At 43.5% G+C, this 25,383-nt stretch overlaps 1 protein-coding gene across 3 annotated transcripts in view; it reads left to right on the top strand.

Annotated features, from left to right (window-relative positions):
• The window catches only part of SETBP1 (SET binding protein 1), a 382,636-nt gene that overhangs the window by 3,501 nt on the left and 353,752 nt on the right, over positions 1-25,383 (top strand). For all 3 annotated transcript variants that reach the window (XM_059041284.2, XM_067014318.1, XM_059041286.2), the window contains exon 2: positions 16,228-16,885. In XM_059041284.2, coding sequence (XP_058897267.1) covers positions 16,400-16,885 — 486 coding nt within the window. In that variant the 5' untranslated portion in view covers positions 16,228-16,399. The remainder of the gene's footprint in view (positions 1-16,227; positions 16,886-25,383) is intronic.

Genomic DNA, 25,383 nt, shown 5'->3' with positions numbered 1-25,383 from the left:
CTTTCTGAAATCTTGTAGAGACAATGAAATTTGGCTGGGCCTCAGCAGCCCAGAATGCCAGTTTTTCTCTTGGAGACTTGAAGTTTTAATTGAAACCAGATAACTATCAAGAGTGGACCTGGCCAAACAAAACCTTGTTTTCTTCACTGCTCAGGAATGGGAAATAAATAATTTTTTGCTGATGGCATTTCAAGTTGCTTCAGTTTTGCTCCTGCCAGAAGAATGGGGTAAATTATTATTAACACATTAACATTGTAAGAAGTTGCAGTGCCTTAAAAAATGAGATAATGTTACCGAGTTTGTTTAGAGACCCACTGTGTGGGAGAGGTCTATTTGGGGATGGAGATGGAGACAAGAGGCTGCTCTTGTCCTGGAGGGGTGGCAGCACTGCCCTGAAAAAAGGAGGCTCATAGAGTCCTGGCCACATATCACTATGCTTGGTCCTTGGGTTCCTGTGAAGAAGTGAGCAAAACAGTCCAATTCCATTGCTATCCTATGGTATATTGTGAAACCTGGTGAGCTTCCCAAAATGTTTTGGGTCAGGATTGAATAAAGAGTACAACCATCAGACCTGTTGCCATAGGTGTGAGCTTCATTTAGGGTTGTTTCTAAAGGAAACCCTGGTGTTTCACAAACTCTCCATGAAGTTGCAGACACTTTGGGCAGCCAAAGGCTTGTTAAGTGCAGAAAAGTAAACACCAAGATGCCCGCAGAGTGTACTACTTCATGAATGCAGGGGAAAGATGCCAACTTACATTCTTGTTTGGCTTTAAGTATTTACTTCCGTTTTCACTTAGCCTACTACTAGATTCTTATGCCTCCTTAGACATACCAGGTTGGGGCAATATGAAGTATTGGGGGAAACTGGTGACCTTAGATAACTGAGTCCAACTTAGTGGCCCTTACATTTCACATCTGGAATTTTCAGAGTCAGGTCAGAACAGCTTCCCTTTCAGAGTTGGTTTTTTACCCCCTTAGAGAGTACCATCTAAGGTTGAGGAAACATTATTTTTTTAATGGCCTTTGGTATGGAAACCTGCAGTTGACTTCCTATCCAGTTCAGAGCAGATAATGCCAAGGTCAAATGGAGAATGTGAGCAGCCCTGAAGTCCACAGGATCTCTTGGGAGGAAGCAGCTACCCCTCCCCAGGAGCTAATGATGGATTGTGATGTGCAGATCCATGAGAAATAATTATAGGCAAAGCCAGCTGAGCTAACCCCCAGGCAGGCAGAGGCTTCCACCTTTCCAAGTACTGGGAAGGGAGAGGGGATGAATGGAGAGCAGAGTTTCAGAACTTTGCCAGCTTGGAAAAATGTTTCTTTGACCCAACTTATCTTTTCCTATCAAAACATACTCCTTTTTATATGCATGGCACTTTTTTCATTTCAAAACCATCTTTATACCACGTCTGCCCTCTTGATTTTCTAAGGAGGGAGGCTTAGTAAGCATTTTATCCCCTTTCAGAGGATGAGGCCATTGATGTGCTGACTTGCTGAAATGACACAAGTTGGTGGCCCACATGGGACCAGATGGCTCTGTTAAAGTGTGCAGAGCATCACACCTGAAGTGACAAGATCTGCTTTGGATCCTGTCCCTTTGGATCCCTTTGGATCCTTTCCCAGCTAAATGTCCCTGGAAAGTTATTTAACCTCTTTGAGCCTCAGTAGACTAATCAGTAAAATAGGGATAAAATATGCTTACCGTGCCTACTACGTAGGGGTTCTGTGGATTAAATAATACCAGCTAATTTCAGTAATTGAACTCTGAGAGGATTTCCACACTGCCTCCTGGAAACTGATGTCTGGGATTATTGTCACCATCGCTTGGAGGTTAATAACCTCTTGGTATGACCAGAAATGCCTGTAGAGGTCCCTTGTGTTCTAAGACAGTCAGGGAATAGTTGTTCTGTACTCCTGAGTTGACCAAAGGGGAAAAAAGTGTTTACAGTATATGTATTTTAAAGCAATTGAATTGTTGGACACCTACTTTGCATATACATCTGAGACTCAGAGTCTCAGATAGTATCCAATTTTGACTCAAGGATGTATTGGTGTTCAGGAAATGCTCTTTGAGTTAAGAATGAGAAGGAGAAAGAAAAAGACATGGAGGCACACAGAGAGGAGAGGTAATGGGTGGCAAGTGCGAGGGGGAGAGTTTGCATCAGGGAGCCACAGTGGCTGAGAAATGATAGTCAAGACAGAATTTGTACCCTCTCTGAAGAATAGAACTGAGAGCAAGATTGCATCTGTCCTGACAAACCCAGCAAGTTCTCTCGAATCACGGAAGTTCTTCACAGTCCATTTGCTGTCTGACTCTTCTGTATTGCTCCTTTTTCTCTTTCCCATGATTCCTGGCTCGCCCTGTCCAGCAGCCTGTACCAGGCACCTTGCAGCACTCTCGGGTGCACCCCGTTTTATGCAGCACACACAGGCCTCTGCTCCCATCAGACTGATTTCCTTGCTGACCCTGGGCACTGTGTGCACTTGTCCACCTCCACACCTCTGCTCCTTCTGTATCAACGACTCCCCTCTGGAAGGTGTCCCTATTGGTCCCTTTTAGCCAAAGTGTCTACCTCTTCGGACACCTGACCAGCTCTTAACTCTTCACTGCCTTCTCCAGAGCACTTCAGGACTAAAGTACTTGCCGGGCATCTGGCTCGTGCTGCTTTGCTCTTCGTTGTCACTCACCTCTCCAGGCTGTGAGTCCTTGAAGGATGGGGCCAAGTTTGCCCCACAAAGCCCTACTTATGAATGATTTCTGTTGCATGAATGAATCACAGAATTTATGCAGAGATAGAATATTAAAAGTGAATGTTGTTTAAGATACACTAAAACTCTGCACGGTGAAGCAACACAACGAGGACCTCTTCGACAAAGTGAATAATAAGTACTTATGTCAATGGCTTTTTATATTTTTGGCTATCTTTCAGGGGCAATCTCCCACTCTCAGTTTCTCCCTCAAAGCCTAAGAGTTAATAATGTTTTACTGCATGTTACATCCTATCAATCACTGATTCACTCATTCGTTCAATCATCAAAATATTTATTAAGTACCTCCTAGAGCCTCCTTGCCACTCTCGCACACACAGCTCTTGACTTTCTCTGAAAATTCCAATGGCATTTTTTGTCCACCACACTCATTTTGGCACTTAACCATGCAATCTTCTTTGTTACTTGAGTCCAAGTGCTTCCCACTCCTCGGTGACTGAGTGCGCCTGGCTGCAGTGGAAAAGAAGGCTGAGCAGAGAAATGCACTCAGAGGGGCAAGTTCCAGGGACAGCCTTGTGAGAGGCAGGCTGCAGGCTGGGCCGGCTCCCCGTCAGCACGTGGTATAGGACAAGCTGCGCTGCCTTTCTGCTCCTTAGTTTGAGCCACGGTAAAGAGAAAGAGTTTGGATTGATGTGGAGGGAGGGCCCCTTCTGAAATTCTGTGACTCTATAGGTAGAAGTGTCCTGGGAATTTTAAAGGTTTCTTAAAGCTCAGAACTCCTGGCACCCCAACAACTGTCCCCCCACCGCCGCACTGAGGATCAGCGAACTTTGCTAAGTGTTTGCTGTGGATGAGAGTTACCTTCAGAAGAACTGGGACCAGGAGAAACTCCCTAGTGAGCACCAAAGAGCCAGACTTGGGGACACGGAAAGGAGAGGAGGGGATGGTGAGCTAAGTGTGAAGAAGTACTGTCGTGAATAATGTGGAAGGAAGAAAAGGATTGATCCTCTACATCTTTTGAAAACTGGCCCCCTTTGGTGAAATGACTGAGATGAGACAACGGGAATGAAGCAGACAAAGACGGCTTCTGGAAAATCTAGACCATATTCCCTATCTGGGCTTTGCTACTGCTTCCTGTGCCCGGTAGGCATTTGGAATCTCTGCCATGGTTACCTTTGGACCTCATGGGTCTCGGGGGCTAGGCATTGTTTTCTTGGGTAGATTCTGTTGGGCATGAAGGCTAAGGCTGTGCCTGTGCTCCCGGGATGTCTGCTCAGTCCCCACAGCAGAGTCTGCCCTTTCATGGCCTGTGTTCAATAACAATTAGTGAGTTGGTTTGTATGCATTTTAAGATGAAAGGGAGTGACCCGTAGTTTGTCCAAAGCCAAAGGCCTCTGAGATTAGGGTTGGGGTGGAATCAGGAAAGCTGGGTTTTGACCTGAGTTCAGAGGGCATTCTGAATCACCTAGGAGCACACTGCTTGAGTATTTAGGAAGAGCAAGGCTCTACAAGCTACTGAGATGCTGCAATTACTTTTACTCTAGGACTTGGAATAGAAAAAAAAAAAAAAAAAAAGCCAAGAAACTCAATTAGCCTAACTCCATAAAAAGCAATTTCTTCTTTATTCCTTTTATCTGCCAAAGATTGAGAGTTCTGTCAGTGGAAAGAAACTGCTTGGGGTTTGAACTTGGGCCTGGAAAGATGTAGTTGCTGGAGATGCTGAATTTGATGAATCCAATGCAGTAGCCTGAGAACTCTCATTAGAGGCAATTGGGGCACAGTTGTTGAGCTTGTAGCAAAATAATGAAATCTGGGTGGCAAGTCCCTTGCAGTTGTTGGTTGGTATGTCTGTGACCTACTGTTATTCGAGCAATGAGAGCTTTGATTTTTTAAAGTATTGATTCATAATGGTGACTAAAAAGGATGATTTGATGTGAAAGCCCTGTGGGCCTTCTCTCTGTTCATTATTTTGTACTCCAGAGCTTGATTACAGTTGGTTTTTGGATCCACATATGTTTATTAAAGTCTCAGCATTGCAATTTGTTCCATTGTTCTTGGCACTGTTGGGTGAGAAAGGTCTGGTATGAGACATGGCTTTTGCCCTTGGAGAATGGACAGTATATCTGGAGAGACAGGCTTAGCTCAAATGGAAAGCATCAGTCTGAAGCCAAAGTGGGAGAATGATCTACGTGGAATTATGCTATTTGGTTGATCAGGGATAAAGTGCAGTCAGGGAAAGCTTCAAGGAGGATGTGGTTTTGGGGTTGATGGTGGAACTGAAACAAGGGGACATTCTTGGTGGGTACAGTAGCAGAGATGGGACAGAGTTTGAATGTGAATTTGGAATTGTCACAAGGAAACGAATGCTAATCATGAACATGTACTGCATCTGGTAGGAACAGGGAGGCCTTGATGCAGAAGGTCCAGCTGGCTGATACTGAGGCACAGGTCACCAGCAGGCATCTTGCTGGTCTGAGGTTTCCTGACAGCAGTGGGAAGGACAAAACTCAGGGCTGTCTAAGTTGGGCCCAATCTTAGCTGTCCAGAGTTTTCATTCAAACTCATCAACTTTTCAACCTTCTGATTCAGCAAACTTTGTTTGCTCATTTACATTTAAACATGAGTATGATAGACTCTGATGGTGCTGTGGGGACCTCGAGAGATAGAGAGGAGGTTGTCTCTGTTCTCAATCTGTTGGAAGACTCCATAAGAACTCATGAAAACCAGTGGAGGGGCAGCAACAGAGGACAGTCATGTAGGGCTCTGTGGAGTGTCAGTCAGCAAAACAGATGGGATGGGGTCCTGTGAGGAATAGGCCAAGGCTACATCTCCCCTGAGCTGAGATGGGAGCCGTGACTGAGTTTTCAGAATGTGAGGAGGGGAAGTGTGAGCAGCACTTCCACGCATGCCACACAGGAGAGTATCCTGACATCTGACTGTCCTGCCGTCAGCCACCAACTCTTCAGTCTGGAGTCCAAAAGAGGCACCTTTAGGACAAAAATAAAACTATATATAAACCTTCAGAATGGGGATCAGCCACTCTGGGAAACAAAGAAGCTCTGTGATACAGGTACTCATTTCCAGGAGTTTAAAGCATAATTGGAGATTCAAGTTTCAAATAACAATGCAATATTTAAATGACCATGCGCGAAAGCTGAAGGAGAAATATCACAAAGGACAGGAAATGGAGCCAGTATTTGTTTACTCTCTGGTATGCCTAGCATCTCCTTTGTGCAGAAGCACAAACATGAAAGTGTCAGATTACACTTTACATTCAAATGACAATAAGCAAAGTGATTGCTGAATGGTGTGGTTGAGAAGTCAAGGAATTTGAATTAAGACTGAACAGGTAGTGGGGTAAAAATTAAAGGGCCCTGAAAGAATGACTAGGGAATTTATTATCTGTTTGATTATTCAGTTTAGCTGCATTGCCCTCAGATAAGTCTACCATTTTCATCCCTGTTTACACGAGGTATGGTGGAGGATCAGACTTTAAGTGACTACTAATGCTGGGTATTTAAAGACTGGTAGCATTATGGTTCAATGGAAAGCACATGACAGTTGGAGTCAGACAGAACTACCTCTGTGATTCAACAAATATCTCAATTTCAGTTTTCTTATTTGTAAAATGGGTACATCTCAGGGTTAAATCAAAGAATAAACTTAAAGCACTTATTATATACTATTTCCCTCTTCAAAGTTAGGATCATTTTTTACCATGTGGATCTTCTTGAATATATTTGGACAAGAAATATTATGATCACAGTTATTTCTTACTGGCCAACCCTACATATTTAACCTATTTAGGTGCTATTCTGCGTATATTATTTACTTTTTTCCTTGGAAGAGTCTGTGAAGAGATTAGGAGGCCCATGAGAAAACTGATGCCCAGAGAATATAAGTGATGTGGCAAGTCAGATGGCAAACTGGTTTTAGAGCTCCTATGTATAGAAGTAGCTAGGAGCGTTTGGCCAAAAGCTGGCATCACTTTGTGTTTTAGAGACATCATGATCTAAAAGTAAAAGCACAGACTTTGGAATCATATAAGCCTGAATTTGATTGTGGCTCTGGCACAGGTAGCGTGTGCCCTTGAGCAAATTATTTGCCTTCCAGGACATTTACATTTACATTTCCACATCTTTAAAATGAGGATGGGTCTTCTGCATCACAGGACTGTTGTTTGGATTAAATTGATAATGGCTGTAGAGGCCATTTGTTGTATTTAACCCCCTCTCGCACTACAAGTGTGTTCTTTTCTTGACTGAGTGGAAAAATGCAGGCAACAGGTAATGCGCCAAGACCAGAGCTCCACCTGTAAACTTGAGGATTGGCCTAGCCAGTGCTGTGGAGACCTCTCCCAGGGGCTGAAGACCCAGGGCTCGTGGTGTTGTGTTGTGTTGTGTTATTGGTTCCCAGAGGAAGCACTGTGTTTGCAGCTAGAACTGGAACTGTTGGTTAACAGTGTGCTTTTGGCCTCAGGCCTCAGGAGTTTGATTCTGCTTCTCTCCCTGTCCTGGAGATCCCTGAGCACAGGGGACTGATTCTTAGTTTTATGTTAGGTTCAGCCAAGCAGACCTGCAGAACCAGTAAAACCTATGCAGAGGTGTAAGGTACCAGCTCTATCTTTGAAAGGCTTCTGGTCATCAAGTTGAGGAGAGGGGGCTCAGCACCTGAGAAGGTCAGAGCTAGAGGGCCACAGAGTTCACCTCATCACCTCCCGTGTTCTACAAATGAGGATGGGGAGACCCAGGGAGAAAAAAGAACTTGCCTAAGTCCACCCAGCTCCGAATGGCAGAGCAGGGAATTGAGTCTGGAATTCGTGGCTGAACTAAGTCTTATTTCCTCCACAAGACAAACTGGGTAGAAGAAGAAAGCGATAGTCAAACAATATCAAAACGCTCACGTTAGCAGGTACAATAGCAGGTACAAATTAAACTACTTGTTTGTGCTTCCCATTGTAAAGGGAGATGGAGGAGGTTGGTCTCCAATGCCCAACTCTCGGGCTTTACTTGGGATCTGCAAAGAAAAGGCAACATTTAGCCAAAAGTCAGTGTGGGTGACACAGACTACAGGAGTAAATGAAATTTACCAAAAGTTTTGAATGCCCACTAAGGTGATCCCAACATGATCTTTCAAAATATCTTATTTAATCTTCAATTACTTCTCAAAACAACCCTTGAGGTAGGAGTGTTACCCAATTTCCAAATGAAACTTGAACAGTTTAAATGTAATTTCCAAGAACACAACTACTAAACGGAAAAGAGAGGTTAAGTAATCTAAACCTGTGACATCACATCAGTGCTACTTCCATTCCTCTTTTCAAGGGGAAGCATGGCTTGGACACTTGCTGTTGGACATTTACTGAGTATGTTCACTGTCCTCTTAACTGTGGTAGAGACCCACTTAAAACCCAGCCATTAACACTGCAATACAGTTTGCCAAATGCTTTGATAGCAGAATGCCCAGGGAAGTGAGAGCAGGACCACCTGTGAGTGTGTATAAGTGTGTGTGTATACATGTGTGCACACAAGGGGAAAGGAGGAGAAAAGGAAGGCCCATCCAGTCTTCATGAAGGAAGTGAAACTTGACCCAATTTTTGAAGGATGACTTAGAGGTAACCAGGTGGAGAAAGAAGAAAGAATGGGCCAGCCAGAAGAATTAGGGAATTATATGAAGTTAAGCAAATCAGTGGGATTTGGGGGAGCTGCCACTCAAGAGATGCTGCCGGGGAATGTGGTGGGTGTAGGACTCAGAGAAAGCTGCCTGGAGGAGGTGAACTGTGATCAGGAATGTACCACACAGGTATGTAATATAAAAAAGCCACTGAGTCTGCTCTTCATTCTCTGCTGGAGACCACCGGTGTGTTTGCAGGGTCAGAGAGCTGTGTGCAGAGCTGCCTTTGCCCTCGCTGATTGAGAGCTGGTAAGGGTTGGGTTGCTTGATCACTTTATCGGTGTTTATGGAGCTTTTACTCTGTATGTTTCTGCAGCATGTGGACTTTCAGAGATACAACACTCAGAGTCATGGGCATCTGAGTCAAATGGCACCTGGCAGGTCTTTGACACAGCCTCTCATTCAGCATTCACACAGTGAATAATTTGGATCCATGGATCAGGAGCTGTGCTGGGCCCTGGGGGTTCCATGGTTAGCTAAACAAACACAGCATGTACCCTCAAGGGCTTTCCATTTAGTGGGGCAGGCAGAGTTGAAACCAAGAGTGGCACAAGTATTAATTATAACATATAGTAAGTGCTAGGAAAGAAAAGCTCTATGCTCTAATGGCACAAAACAGGGAGTCCTGATGTGATCTGTGAAGCTCAGGAAGTACCCTTTGACCTGGGCCTGAGTAATGAAGAGGTGTTAAGTTGAGGGAGCAGAAGAGGATCCCAGACACATATAAAGTCCCCCAAGAGGAAAAGGCCACTTCTGACTCCCCACCTAAATACCTCAGAAGACATATAGGAAGATGAACGCTCAACCACCCCAAGGCCAAAATCAGACAGATGGTCAGTCTCTTGCCAGAATCTGAGAAGGGATTTCTTATAACCATAGCCAATGAGCCTAAGTTGAAGATGCAGTTGCTTTGCTATCTGTTGTCAGGTAGGCTCACACTCCTTCCTTTTACACAGTTTGTCCCCCTAAGATCAGAAACTCACAATTTCTGTCAATAAGAAAAATAGGCAGTCATCAGATCTACTGCACGGACAACTTTAATAAAACTACCAAAGACTGTCTTCTCCCTAACCTCGTTATACATATTCTCAAAGTCTACAGCTTTCAGAGAACAAATGGGCAAGACTGGAGTGGGGAGGTTTGGGAGGAGCTTTTGACTTCTGGGCAGAGATGTTTCCTCAAGGAAAGTTCTGAGGTAGACATAAAGAGTCTATGTGACAGTGCACATTGTGGATTTCAGCTGCTCAGAGTTGCAAAGAATCTGACAGAAGAATCCCCAGTTAGTCACACAAAATAGTAGTAGGTAGATGTCTGCTATCAGTTGTGTAAATGCTTAACACCCTGTTCTCTTGATTTTTTCTAAGACCTGATTTGTTAAGTTTGCTGATTCTTGTGGTGTAAACACGCCTACCACAGCCAATTTTCAAGCTATCAACTTGACACCACAGAAAGTAGAGCTGGGATGAGACTCACATGGATGGGCTCTCATGAGCCCCAACATACCACTGTTACTGTTCACTAGGAACTGAGGTGACCAGATCACTGATAATAGTGATAGCTCTGAGAGAAGGACTTGACTGACTTCAGGATGGATGGAAGGTAGAGTCAAAAGCAGTCTAGTGCTTTCTCTGTAGACAAGACTGCCCTGCATGGCTTTTTCCTCAGAGCATGAGTGAAGAGAACTAATCAAACACAAGACCTTAGGCGAGAAACACTCAGAACAAGGAAAAAAGAACAGTATTGTGATATTATTTACTACAATAGCAAAATAAGAATTTTAGATAGCTGCCAGACATCTGCAACAGGAAGAGGCATGATCCCCGGTGGAAAAGAAACATAAAGTAACAAGGAGAGAGCATGCTGAGATGAAAAAGCATCAGAATTAACAGAAAGAAGGATGAACAAAGTTAGATTCCAGGGATACAAAATGTGCAATTGCAAAATTAAACATCCACAGTGAAGTCAATAAAGGCAAAGGGAGGATGGAAGACAGAATTAAATTGGTGTTATGGACCTTAGATTAAGGAATGCTCTCCCACAATGCAAAAAGCAGTGAGAGAGAAAATGAGAGAAATGGAGAACAGAGATGAGAATTCTAAACTGAGGTTACAGGAAAAAATTAGAAGCCAGAACCATTGAATAGAAGAAATAACTAAAGGAATATTGAAGGAAACGGTTCTGAGCTAGAAATAACCTGCACTACAGATCCAAAAGGCGCACTGTGTTCCAGGAAGAATAAAAGAAGTGAGATCCACACTACTCATTTTGTCATTAATAAAATTCTATTACAATGAAAAAAAAATCTGCAATTAGAAAAGCATGAAACAAGTTACCGACAAAGGAAACAAAACCAGGCTGGCTTCCATTTTCTCTTCTGTTACTGAGAATGCTAGAAGACATTCTACAGAGTTTTGAGGGGAAAAGGTTCTGACCTGAGGATTGTATAGGCAGCTCAGTGTCTTCTACATGTAAAGATGAAAGAAGTGTCCAGCCTTATGGGATCTGCAGAGTAAGGAGCCGAGGTAGGACTGAGGATGAGGAGTTCCAGGGGGAGTTTGGGAAAGGTCAGGAATGAGGTAGCAAACTCTTTCTGTATTTGTCATTGTTTGCCTTTAAGACCTTATGAGGTGCATGTGCCATAAAAAAAAAAATTTACAAGAAACATATAGTTCCATTAGAAAAAAAAAAGAGATAAAAACTATAACCTAATGAGGAAGATCAGGAAGACATTTTTTCTCATTTCATTGATGAGAGACACCAAGGCTGAAAGAGGGCTTATGAGGGCTCCTAAGTGGCAGAACTAGGTCCAGAATCCGTATCTTTTGACTCCTGCAATATATGCCAAGGGCTGTATCACTTCCACCATGTTGACACTTAGGAAAGCAGTGGCCAGGGTGATGATGGCCTGAATGTGCCCTGGAAGCAAAGCAGGTGGGAGAGGTGGATGATACTGGGCTAGTTTGTTTATTTATTAATTCAGTCAACCAACATTTCTTGAGTGTCCATTATGCACTGGGCACTGTGCTAGGCATTGGGATTGCATAGATGAATAAAATGCCACTGATGTCTGTTCTTAAGAGACTAAAAGTAAAACTGTAAGGGAGAATTCCCTTTAAACATAGAGCAGTAGTGCTCTTTGGTCAAGTCAGTTGGTAAGGGTAAGCACATAGGCAAAGCCTAAGCCCATCAGAACTGCCTGGAGGCCTTGGTACCAGCCAGAGTGCTGGGCCCCCACCCTTGGAGCCATAGGTGGGGCTTGAGAATTTGCATTTCCACCAAGTTCCAGGATTAGTAAGAGTTCCCTCAAGGCTGCAGGTAGTGAATGTGTTCTAGACTAGGAAAAATACTTCCATTTTGTAGATCATGGAGGAGGGAGGATGTACTTACTCCCTGGGACTCATTTGGGTCATGAAGCACATGGAGCCAAGCAGGATTCCCCTGGGCCCTCAGACAAATAATTCTATAGGCTCACATTACCCACTTTGGAGTGTCCCATAGGTCTATGGCTGTGCAAGGTATAATCACACAGTCTTGAGTATGGAACAGACCTTGGTCCTGCTCAGTTCATTGCTGGGATAAGTATGGAGTAAGGGACTCAGAGTAACTTGTCTAGCATCTCACTGTCGGTGAACGGCAGGCCTAGTCTTTGGACTGCTCTCTCAGGGTTCTTTCCCAAGCACATCACAGCCCCTCTCCTCTCCCCTCTATTCTCCTGGAACCTGCTGAGTGGTCATTTCCTCAGCAAACGTTATTGTTCCTATGGTGCTCCTCTCATTCCAAGTCCTGCAAACAGCCACAGAAGGGTTAACTTTTGTTGGCCTGAAAGCCTGAGCCAGTACAGAGTGTCCATTGTGCGCTGCCCCCTCTGGAGTCATTGCTGGCTGCTGGAATGTGACAAGGCAAACCGTTTTCACCTTGCTCTTGTTTTCACCCTCCTCTGTGAGTGCGTTGAGTGAACGTGTGCGTGTACTCACAGGACACGTTGGCAGTAGTGCCACAAGAGGACTCACAGTGGTCTCTCTGATGCACCAAAAAATGGAACTGTGAATTTGGGGTGGTAGGTATGTGCTGGGAAAAAGCAAAAGGAGAACAACAGCTTTGTGTGCTTGTGAAGTAAACAAACGGGTTATGTTTCTTTGCTCTTTACTTTTGAAAGTGTCTCTCGTGAATGTGGCCATGAGGGCCATAGACAGTGAACTGTGCAGGGGCCGCCTGCCTGGGTGGAGCTACAGTTGGAGTTTGAACCACAGGACTTTGATGAGCTGTCAGGGGCTAATTCATTTTCATTCAGAAAGAACTCCATGAAGTCCTCCATGTGCCCCATCCTTCACTGGGTGCTGAAGCAAATGTAAGTGTTATACAGCTACAGTTGGTCTCAGCTTGAGCCTGAATTGCAATAGAGTAAGGAAAATAAGAGTTGTATACTGGAAACAATGGGAAGACAATGTATGACTAGTATTTAGTTACAAGCTCTATAGCTGCGAGCAGTATTAAGTCAGGCCAGGGAGTGAGTGCTGTGGTCCAGAGTTTGCAGTATGTTGCCATGGAGAAGTGAAGACTTGGGCATGACCTTGAAATGTGGGAAGGCTTGGGATCTGTTTGTTCATTTGCTCATTCATTCCTTCCTGCAACAAACATTTGGAGAACACCAGTTGTATGGCAGGCATCACCTGCATGGTTGGAAGAGGATATAAGAAAATATTCTACAAAAATATCAAGGCAGAAAGAACTCTGTGTGTGTGTGTAATGCCACTGTGGAGACTGGTTTGACTTGAATAGGGAATGCAGCTTGTTGGCTAATGAGGCCTAAGACTGAATTCTTAAGGTAAACCATTAGGGAAAGTCTGCAATTGAAGTGTTCCTGGATGGGATTATTTGAAACTGCATTACTGTTTCATCTCTAGTTTTTATACTTGCACTGCCCTGGTTTGGTCCTCATGCAACAAGAATTGAATTTCAGCCGAGCCTCTTTATGGTCCCCCTGCCTCTAATATCAGGTTCCCTTAATTCATCCCTCACACCACATGCCAGAATTATCTTTCTAAAACATAACTTTAATAATACCCCTTCCCTACTGACATCCCCTACTTAAATGGCTTCCCATTACCTTTAAGATAAAATCCAGCTCATTAGCATGCCATTCAGGGGTGTCCATGATCTGGCTGTAATGTTTTATCTCCAGCTATACCTCTTACCAGTCACCACATTGTACCACACCTCCTAGCCAAACCTCAGCTTTCTCTTTCCTGAACATCACCCTGTGTGCTCCTGCCCAGGCCTTGCCTCATTCTGTTCCTTCTGTCTGCCATGTCTTCCTTCCCACTCCACTTATTGAAGCCCCTCAAGGTCAGAGCCATATCCTATGCCCTCTTGAGGACTTCCTGTGTAGTTTCCTATCTATCAGTCTACACCTTGCCCAAGTGGAAAACCCTTTCTCTTCCCTTTGTTTCTATCCCTTATTATAGGACATATACAAATCTCTGTTTTGTTTTTCAAATCGTTCTTCAAGAGTATAACCTCCTTGAGGAAAGAGATTGTATTTAAATTGTGTATTTTAGGATCCTGACTTGAGGAGAACTGAAAAAAAATTGTTAAATATTCATTTTTTGTGGATCTCTTACTATTTGAGTTTCAAGTTTTGGAACTTTGTCTTCAATATTAATCAGTTAATGATTTATACCACTAAATATAAGAAACTCTGAAGTGAGTCATTTTTTAAAGGGAAGATCCTTTCTCAATATAGATAATTTATCCACTTCGTACTCCTATCTATTCCTCTAAAGTTTAGATTTTACCTTCCTTTCTCTCATCACAGAACCTGCAATAGCTATTGACCTACTCTTGTTCAAAGGTCCAAATAGATTTAGTTTAGGAAATTTTATGGAGAATATGCCTCAGCTTTTGCTCTGACCAGAGGACGCCTTACAGGTAGGTACCAGGGAATTAAACTATAACACTGGAGATTCCTGCCAGAGGGAGTAAACCACTGAACACTGTTGCCATAAGAAACATGGCTACCAACTTATATGGTTTTTTGCTCAGTAGAGGTAAATAGGGACAGGTTCTCAGGCATCTTGATGCCTCCAACAGCAGTGTGTTACCTGACACTAGTGAGAAAGGCCTCAATGAATGTTGACTTGAATATGACTTTTTAAAACCTATGTAAGGTTTTGGGCAGGTAGGCAGATCAGTCTAGGTGAGACAAGAATCTCACAAATAAAGGAAACACAGTGTCGTCTGGTCTAACTGCCCTCCTCTGCTCCTAAGTGGGGACTTGGTCCCTTTTGCAGCATGGGGCACAGGTGGCAGTCCAGTGTTTGCTTGACAACTTTGGGGAGGAGGCTCATGCTTTTCACCAGGCAGCCACTTCTCTTGCAGAAGTGCTGCATTCATCGGGTTTTCCCCTAAGTGGAAGCAGTTGTAAATGTGTCTTTCCGTGGGGCTGCGCAGTTTCCAGGAGCTGAGTATGTTCCTGGGCTTCTCTGGGGAGCAGGGTCCATGTTGAAGCCCTGCTGCCTTGCTGGCTGGCTTCCTCACAGGGCGTCAGCTGAAAATGTACTGATTCCAGAGGGAGGAAGTACCCGCTCGGTTTCCAGTTCTTGGCTTTTCTGAATGTATGTTTGCAGGCATTTTTGGCATTTTCTGGTGGGCACATTTGCTGGTCAGTTGCTTAAATTGATGGGTTCAAAGGTAGCAGCCTAAGGTATGCTGTAATGCCTTCTGCTGAATGTTCAGCCATTTGTGAAGGCTTGGATGTAATCTTACCTACAGCCAGGGGTAGAAGGAGATGATGTCTTGAAGTTGAGGGCGGCCCCAGGGCTTGAGGTTTTCTCTTGAGAATGAGCATTTGGGCTTTCTTTTGAGCTTTAAAAATGATGAGTATGAAATTGGGAATAATGGGACATGGAGTGAATAAGGGTGAAGGATAGATTAGCTGATCCTATGATGGTTAGGTGAGGAGGAAGGCAGAATAAGAAATCTTGGGGGGGCATTCCTGGCACTTCCAGAGGCCTGTGAAATGCTCCTTCTCTTCCCTCTCTTTTTTGTTGCCATGTAGACATAACGCCACTTTATTTAAGGTCTAGGAAGGGAATTAAAACTGTCTCGGGTGACTATTTTTATCTAAATGATTGATAATGATTAAATAACTTTTGTGTTGGAAACATTTTTAGCATTTGTTTTGCATTAATCACAGCATTAGAAGTAATTTCTCACTGAACTCTTTTTGTTTTCCTTTTACAAGCCTTCACCTAAGCTTTGCATTTGTTTATTTTAAGAAATAAAGACAAGACTTATGCGTGATTAAAATAATTCATAATGAAAGATAATAAAGGAAGAATGGTCCAGAAGTTCTTCTTCTGAGAGGATGGAGAGCTTGGCCCAGGCAGCCCAGGGTGGTGTTCAGCTTTGCAGACTGTTCTTCACATGTGAGAGGGAAGTTGTGCAAGAAGCCAGCCAGATGCAGTTTCCACAGACCTGAGCACCAGCACTTGACTTCCTTTCATCGTGGTTGGCTTTGATGGTGACTCAGACAGCTGTGGCTTTAGTATAAGAAGCATCTAGCTTGTTACTGGACTGGAGGACTCACCTCTCTTATCTTTATTCTTGGGCCCACAACCATAAAAATTAATAACAATTCAATGAAAACCTGTGTGTGCGCGTGTGTTTCCCGCTCTGCTCCAATATAATATAATTTGGGGATGTGCACTTTCTGGTTTGATTTCTTTCCAATCATTTTTTTCTGATGCCATAGATAAGTGAGGTGGGATGGGGCTTCTGGAACTTTGAGTTACCTTTGAGGTCATTTTCCTTCCTGCCATGGCTAATTATCTCTCTGCTTCTCAGTTGCAGATCTGATCCCTTCTGAACAACCTCACCGTGTCTCCATCCCTGGGACTCTGAACCCAGCAGCTGGACCACTTTCTCCTTGGAATTTTGGGTGCCCTCTCTTCTCACCTTTCTCTTTTCCCTTTTCCCCGTCCCCCTCCTGAGAACTCTTGGAGACTGTAGGATTGTCATGGAGTCCAGGGAAGTCTTAAGCGGTTCCCGGCAAAGGGGGAGCGAGTCGGAATTCCTGCCGGGCTCCTCAGCCAAGCCCTTGACTGCTCCTGGCTGTGCAGGGGAACCTTTGCTCTCTGCTCCGGAGACTGGGAAGGGGATCCCAGTAGGCGGAGAACGCATGGAGCCAGAGGAGGAGGATGAACTGGGCTCAGGACGGGATGTGGATTCCAACTCCAATGCAGACAGTGAGAAATGGGTGGCAGGAGATGGTCTGGAAGAACAGGAGTTTTCTATCAAGGAGGCAAACTTCACAGAGGGGAGCCTGAAGCTGAAGATTCAGACCACGAAGCGGGCTAAGAAACCCCCAAAGAATCTGGAGAACTATATATGCCCACCCGAGATCAAGATCACCATCAAGCAGTCTGGGGACCAGAAGGTGTCCCGTGCTGGGAAAAATAGCAAAGCCACAAAGGAGGAGGAAAGAAGCCACTCCAAAAAGAAGGTAGGGATCCCTGTTGACTAGGGTTTTTCTGTTTGTTTTTGTCATTTTATCCTCAACCTTTAAGGGTCTATTTGCTTATTACTTAATTATTTATAAATTACTAATCTCCTTGATGGAATACTTAGGACCTGCAGAATAAATGTCTGATATCTTGGTATAGTATCCAATTTATTATTATGGATACTATCGACCAAAAACAAAACAAAACAAAGCAAAAAAGAAACTACTAGAATTATAATCCTGGAAGTTCCTATTTATTGTGTAACAGCCAACTGGCTGGGTCAGATCTGGCTAAGCTGTGACAAAATTTGAGGGTGTTTTTTGTTGCTTTAATATTTGCATTTGTTCTCACAGTCAAGAGTAGGATGTTGAAGATTTTGGTCAATCAGAACAGTCAAGAACAGGTATAACCTCCTTTTGGTTTCAGTCACTGCTGTAAATCTTTCTACAATAGGCAAATCACTTACTTGACTGAGGAATCCCAGTCTTTGTAGTAAATGAGGCTCTTCTAGGGCTGAGAGATCATTATCCTGGAAGCCAGTAGTGAGCTTTAGAGCTGAAGCTGGAGAAAGGGAAGGGGTAGGGGACTGACTTGAAGCTGTATCTAACAAACTGTAGACTTTTAAGATTGAGTGTTGAATGAACTTGGTACATGGTCATTTTCCTCATAAAAGTCAATGTGAGTGTGGAAAGCAGCTATCTAGGTGATTTAGTGATGTTCTTTGGTTGGGAATGTATGGATCTAGGTTTCATTGTATTTATTTTGTGTCACAGAGGGTTACAGAGACCTCCCTTTCTGGGAGGAGTGTGGCACTCAGCTGTGATAGCAGAGGGCTGCCCTAGTCTAGAAAGTTTTTGTTTCTAAGAATCTCTGGGTCTTGTGAATAGCTCTGAAAGGAGCCCTCTTGCTGACAGAGTTTTGCAGTTCTAGGTAGTAGATGTTAACCAGAGTCTCTGTAACTCTCTCCCCAACATCGTAATTATTTGGACTCTGGACATGATGGAAGATAAAATGGTCTATATGAATGAACCTCTCTCCTTTATAGCCCAGAGATAATCTGTAGTGTTTCTGTTGACAGTGGTTTTTGAACTTTGGGGTAGTCATTTTCAATAAAGCTGCTAAAAATCATGTTGTTTCTTTAGTGTAGGGCTCGTGCCCTTCCTTATGCTAGGCATTTTGACTGATTTGTCGAAGTTAAAATCCAAAAACTTGGACTAGACAAGACTTTTCTGGGTGACCAACACCTCCAGTTTGCTGAGACTATCCTGGTTTTTAAACAGAAAGTCCTGCATCCAGGTTCAGTCCTGGGCAAGCCAGGGCAGTTGACCATTTTACTTTAACATTTGGAACACAAAGGAATCTTTAGAAATTGGTGTGTTTTTACATAGCAGAGAGGTAGTGCTTTCCCCTCTCCCCAGCCCATTTACAACTTTGGGATGCTTTCTGGGTTCTCTGTCATAAAACCAAGGATTATCTAGTGCACATGGAAACTTTTGAGGTTTTTGCAAGCAGATGCAAAGAAATGCAAGCAGGCTTAGAAAGTTAGCCTTTGCTTTGGAGTCGGGTCTCTTCAGCTTTGAAAATGAGTGTCTTTGTCTCTGGTCACTGAGATGGCACAAAGAGTGTTGTTGGATTTTTGTGTGGGTGAGCAGACTTGAAAACTGGTAACAGTTTTCCCTCCATCCCCATCACTGCCAGAATTTGAGTAGCAGCCCACAGTTTTGGGTGTGCAAACCCAAATTCACTATCCTAGAAAGAGTAAGTTGTCCTGATCAGTACTACTTTCCTAAGGCCATAAGATTGTTCCCAAATATAGGCTTCTGTCTATTGGAATGCCCCAGAATAAAACTCTGGAATTTGTGACATGGGGATGATTTCAAAGCTGAAATGTGCAATGGACCTCCACTCTCATATCTGAAATTCTCACGCTGGTCATTCTCACCCAAAAAGTTGGATTCCCTTTTGTGCTTTATTGGAAAGAGAGAAGAAACTGCTTCTTTGAATATGTGACTTACCAAGTGTGCATTTCTAAGCCTGAGCAATTGGAGGGGCAAGAAAGGAAGAAGAAAGGCTGAAATTCAATGTACAGTGCTGTGTTATGCTGGCACTGTAATGGGAATATCTATGAAAATTTTAAATTGTTAGAAGCTTGCTTCATATTGTACTCCTTTATCCTTCCTACGATATGCCTAGAGCTGATTCTTTCCAGAGATGAATGAATAAAGTTATCGGTACTGGGTCTTAATCATTTGATAGATGATAGGAAGTTCTCTGATGTCTATTGGATTAGAATGTGAACTTTATTACTCTTCAAGTACCTGTTGTTTTGCAAACAAGGAGTAAGCAAAAGCTGGAGGTGAGGTGGAGAGGTGGAAACCTTGCTTACCATTTGTACAGAAAAGTTCAGTGGAATGAGCTTGCAGAATTTATTTATTTGTATAAATGGGAAGTACATGATCAGTCATTTGAGATAGGGAAAAGGATGAGGATGGCATTTTGTAAGCATCAGATCAGTGTCTCACTCTAAAATCTAGTCTTCTGGATTTTTTATTTTGAGGCAAGTTGCTCACTGAAGGAGTGTACATGGAGTGGCCCCTGGGACTCAGGTCCTTTGCTAAGAGCTTGGAAAAAGGCTCTGTTGAGTTGGTCCTTGAGCAGGTGGAGATGCCTACTTGGGTATCACCTGATTATATATGCTGACTTAGAGCAAGTTTGGCAAACTGTAGTCCGTGGGCAAAATCCAGCCCCCCGCCTATTCTTATACAGCCCACAAGCAAAGAATGGTTGGGAAAAAATCAAAAAGAGAATAATATTTTGTAAGATGGGAAAATTATATGAAATTCAAATTTCCCTGTCCATAAATACAGTTTTATTGGAATGGAGCCACATCTATTTATTTACATTTCGGCTATGGCTGCTTTTGCACTTCGACAGCAGAGTTGAGTAGTTGTGACAGAGAGTGTATGGCCCTCAGAGCTTAAACTATCTGCTATCTAGTTCTGACCAAAAACACTTGTTGACCTGTGACTTAGGGGAAGAACAGTGAGTTTTAGGATAACAAGGATTTTGTTTTATTTCATTTTGTTTTGAACGATTCAGCCTCCAAACTTGGAGGCTGGGGAAAAATGAGCATTAATCATTATGTGTTTTTTTGTGTTGTTTTTTGTTTTTGTTTGTTTTACTTTTGCAGACCAATCAATTTTGTTCAAGTCATTGTTTGACAGACTTTGGCAAAGACAGCTTATATTGGATCCCAAATGATTTGCTTTTTCATTGTTTTTTGTAAAAAGAACGTTCTGTAGGATAATTATGGCATTCCTTACATATCACAGCTAGTTTTCTGCTGCTTCTATCTGTACATGTTCTACTGCTGTGGGGTGAGGAGATGTGGGGTGAGGAGATGTATGTGTGGTATACTTAAGAACTTTATTCCAAAGTTCACACCTAGGCCCAATCCTCCAAACTGGAGAGTTGTTACAGATTTTCAGGTAACAGGGCCACTTCAGTAGTAGGATGTTAGGAGGGACCCATAAAAATACCACTTCATTGGCTCAAGGATGCGTGGACTCTTCTAACCAGAGGACAGGTCACCTCCCTTCCATGTAAACTTAGGATGACACTTGAGATGCTGTCTGGAAGAGGGTTTATGATGAATTGATTTATGTGAGGTGTAAGAGCAGCATTTGGTAAGAAGTGAAGGCTGAAAAGAGAGCTCAGAACATATTTTAGGGCCTCAGATTTGTCCTTTGGACAGGTCCTGAGTTGCAGATGGATGATCCCATAAATGCACCTTGCTCTTTATCACAGCACCCATGTTGTTGCATCTTAGACTGACTCAGGTAAGTGGTATAATAACTTAAGCTTCCTCTACTTTCCTTCTAGGTCACTTAATAAAAACAATAGAGAACATGAGAATGAATCTCTAGAAGCAAGTTCAGGTATAACATGTGAACTTAAAAATGTTCCAACAGTGACAGGTTTTTTTTTTTTTTTTACATCTTTATTGGAGTATAATTGCTTTACAACTGTGTGTTAGTTTCTGCTTTATAACAAAGTGAATCAGCTATAAGTATACACATATCCCCATATCTCTTCCCTCTTGCGTCTCTCTCCCACCCTCCCTATCCCACCCCTCTAGGTGGTCACAAAGCACCTAGCTGATCTCCCTGTGCTATGCAGCTGCTTCCCACTAGCTATCTATTTTACGTTTGGTAGTGTATATATTTCCATGCCACTTTCTCACTTTGTCCCAGCTTACCCTTTCCCCTCCCCGTGTCCTCAAGTCCATTCTCTATGTCTGTGTCTTTATTCCTGTCCTGCCCCTAGGTTCTTCAGAACTATTGTTTTTTTTTTTTTTTTTTTTTTTAGATTCCATATATATGTGTTAACATACTGTATTTTAAGAGGCTCTCAGCTGGGCAGAGTTTAGCAGCTCTCCTCTTTCTGAGGACTTTCTATGGGTGTCAGGACATCCACCAGGTTAAACGGCATGAGAAGGAGAGGGTGTTCTGAGACAAGCACTGTACAGTGATCCAGGGTAGAAAATGTGGTGTGGTTATCTGCACCAATTGGCTTTGTGACTCTGGATCTGGAATATAACCTTGCTGAAGCCCTGGTTTCCTCATCTGCCAAATAGAGATGCTAGTTTCCACATGATATTACCCAATGTAAGATTTTAGGAAAAAATGGGTAATTTACAGAGCACACGTCATAGTAATAGTTCCGATTTATTGAGCCATGTGGCAGACCCTCAGCTAGCTCTTTTATCTGTATTCACTTTCTCTATTAGTCCTTATTACAGTCCATTCAGACAGATGGTATTTATTTACAGATGAGGAAATTGAGGCTCAGTGGCTTCAGATAAGCAGGAGCAGAGATGGCCTTTGAAGTCAGTTCTTCTAGACTTTTTGGCCAATGCTGGAGTCCAGGCCTCAAGTGCCCACATGGGAAAGGGCTACTGGGAGATGAGGATCTAGCATGAGGGCATTTCTCTTCCACTTTCCCATATTGGCGAGGATGGCAGGATCATAACCTGGCCTGCTGTCTTAAATTCCAAGTGTTTCAAAGCCTCATGAGTTAGAGTCTTATTTTTTCCTTTATTGTGCTTATGGATTGTTATTTGCTTCTATTTTGTTTCTTTAGACTTAATGTTCCCATTCCCCCAGCTTCATTAGGAGAACCTATTTTCTCTAGTAGCAGAGAGTTCAACTTCATATTCCTCAGGGCCTGCGGTGGTCCTAGGAGCATGATCAGGATTCCTTCTTAGTAACCCCATGTAGAACATCATCATATGTGTATGGAAAGGCCCTGTATTCTCTTTTGAGCACTCATAACCCTCTCTTGGGAAGTCTAATAGGTCACAATTCATGTACTCATACTTCAAATAACACCTTCCTCGTGTCAAACACACAAAGTAATGCGAGAGAAAAAAGGCTTTTTAGGTGATGTAGGTGGGAAGCTAGTCCGGCATCAGATTGCAGAGACTGATGACTATCAAATAAATAAATGGGTTTGCATTTAATTCTATAAGTAATGGAAGTGCTCAGCAGGCTTTGAATTGGGGAAAGGAAGGATTGGGGGTCCAGGGAACATGATGAAATTGATGTAGGGAAGAGAAGCATAAAAGGAGAGTCTTGGTAGTACAGTTGTCAGTAAGGAGGGCTGCGCCAGGGTTTTCCATTTCCCCTGTAGATTGCTGAGATGCATATTTCTCGCCTGACCCTCTATGGGTTATAGCAGTTTGGAGGGGCTGCAGGAGGGAGGGCATGTTGGGCAGGGGATGAAAGGTGGCTCAGATTACTGGACCTCTGGTGCTGCACCCATCGCCATCTCCTCATCCACTCTGATGGGTGGTCCTGAGCATCCAACAAAGAGCCTACCACCCTCCTTAGGGTTCAGGCGTCCCTCCCTCACCATCATTTGCGCGGCCCTTTCTCTGGTCACTCCAAGGTGCATTGCTTGGCTGAGGGCTTGCCCTCCCTTCCTCAGGGTATGTGAATGTGGTGCTTTGAACTCCTGGGAGTATATGAACTTCTTCCCCTACAACCCCCTCAACCTGGCTGGGAGAGCAGGTCTGGCCAGCATTTCTTCACAAGAAGCTGAATTACCCCACTCGTTTAATTTTATATTTTCCCGCCATAGATTTTTTTTAAAGCACCACATTCCTATTTATTCATCAGAGTGCCTGAAAATTTTGTTTCCTGGTAGATTTCTGTATAGCTATTTTAGAGTTAAAAACCTTTTCCATAAAGTGATTGTATCTACCGAGCAACAGGTTACATTTGACATCTGGAGTTGGTGTTTGGGAAAGAACACTGGAATTGGGGACAGGAGCCCTAGGTACTAGCTCTGCCTCTGTTATTAACAGCTTCCGTAAGAATGCTTTACCTTCCTGGATCTCAGTTTTTGCATGTTAGAAAAAAAAAGAAAGAAAAAGAAAACAAACAGCTTTTGACCTCTGAAGCCTTATTTCTCTTCCCAAAACTAGAAACTTCAAGAGTCATTCTGTTAGATGAGGCAAGACTTTCTCTTTAAGAAAACTAGTTACTATAAACAAAATTTTTGACCTCTCTTTGGGACCCACTGTTCTGTTATCAGATTGTTTCCTTTTTGCCCCAGTGTCAAAAGGCCTAAAATTGTGGGAGCAAATGTCAGAGTTGAGCTTAAAAAGTGGTGAGATTTATCAGACTTGCATTCCATGAAGATATTCTGGGAATGTTTGGTTCCCCTCTTCCCTCCTTGTGTGCTTCTTGTTTTCTTCCTGTGTTTGGGATTCTCTGGGGGTTTAAAGCATGGTGCTGGCTCTTTTCCTCTTGGTACTTAGTTTCATTTTGGACTTCAACAAGGAACATCCTTTGGTGAACTCCGTGCCATTGAAGATAAACCTGTCAGAGTAAAAGCAAGAAAATTGTGTTCTCGTCTGATAGAGAGTCATTCATTCCCTGAATTGTTCAGGTAAGAAATAAGGGATCTGTTAGAAAGAGTGCCTGTCCTGAGAGTGGATTTGAACTCAGATACCCTGATTCTAGACCAGGTTCTCTGCAGAGAACCTGCACTAGAACCTGGGCTCCCTATAACCTTAAGCAAGTTATTTAACGCCTTGAAACAGTTTCCTAACTGTGTGAAAACCAGGATAATAGTAGCACCTCTTTGCTGGCGTCTTGTGGAGATGAAAGTGCCTGGTGCACTTAGCACAGCACCTCACTCAGTGTGTATCACCTTTATTCCTGTTCTGCTTCTCTCTCTTCCAGGTCACCCACAGGACCCTCCTCAGTACAGGCACAGCTAGGTACACAGTGACCTGCAGTTGTGCTGGGTGCCTAGGAGGCGTGGGCTGTCTAAGAAGCCATGTGTTTCTTTAGGCCGATCCTATTTTAATACTGCTCGTGGCTATGTTGAATTGTGTTGGCTGGGTGGTGGTGCCAGTGTCTTATTTCTGATGCCTGAACAAGCATCTACTAATAAAGCATGCCACTAATGCTTTTTTTTTTTTTTTGGTGGTGAGAATTGGTATGGGATTTATTTAGAGATGATTCAAAGGTCTTTTATCTCTGTGGTCACTTATCTGCCAAACCAGGATTGCTGCTAAGCTCAAAGCGTGATTCAAAATGAAACTTTTGAAGTAGTATCATAAGAACGACCAAGTGGGGTTCAGCTGGTGCTTCCTGGCACCCTTGCCACGCTCCCAGCATTTGCAGAGTCACCCGCCCTTCTCCATCATCCCAATTCTACATCCTTGAAAAGTCCTCTCTTAAGGCATTTCCAGTTGACCTTCAGTTGCATTGCCTTTGTTTATTTTTAATAAAAGCCTGGAGAAATAATCCTGTTTTGCCCTTCTCTATCCCATTCTTTGGGTCTTCTGATTCCTGCAACTTTAAGTGAAAAACATCCCACCTTCAAAACACTACACTGCAGGACATCCCAGGATGTCCCTCTCCTGCCTTTCTTGTTCATGAGACATGAGTCACTTTGGTCAGGAAGTCGCTGGGTCTGGTTAAGGGCTCCCTAGGCAGAGAACATGGGGATGTGGCAGTGAGGTTCTCAAAGCCTGGGCCCCAGGCATTGGTTCAGGCTCCTGACTGCCTTACATACAGAAATCAAACACATGAGGCAATGAAGCCTTGTGTTATAGGGGTTTGGCTTATCCACAATAAGCTAAAAATTCGTGTTATAATTTTCACATGGTCAAGTTACTTTGGGGGAATGGTTTCAACTCGTTTAGTCCTCAGGGTGACTTGACTTGGAAGGTGGCATTAAGGCTGTGCTCCTTGCATGCCCACAAGAGGAACCAGTGGCCAGAGGGAGAGGCTGCCAGTGGGGAAGGCAGAAACTCAGTAGAGCCAGGTTCCCAGGAGGTGTGCAGACGGACACAGCATGCAAACACCCACATGGACTAGCAGTTGTATGCAGTGTGTGCAGGAGTCTGAATTATGTGCTGTCTGGTGAAGCCTTAAACCCTTGGTGCCAGCTGAGGCCGCTGTCAGAGTGTGTCGGAACA

Source organism: Kogia breviceps, chromosome 15, assembly GCF_026419965.1.
Source record: "Kogia breviceps isolate mKogBre1 chromosome 15, mKogBre1 haplotype 1, whole genome shotgun sequence".
In the NCBI taxonomy this organism is placed as follows: Eukaryota; Metazoa; Chordata; class Mammalia; order Artiodactyla; family Physeteridae; genus Kogia; species Kogia breviceps.
This window is presented reverse-complemented; position numbering and strand designations above follow the sequence as displayed.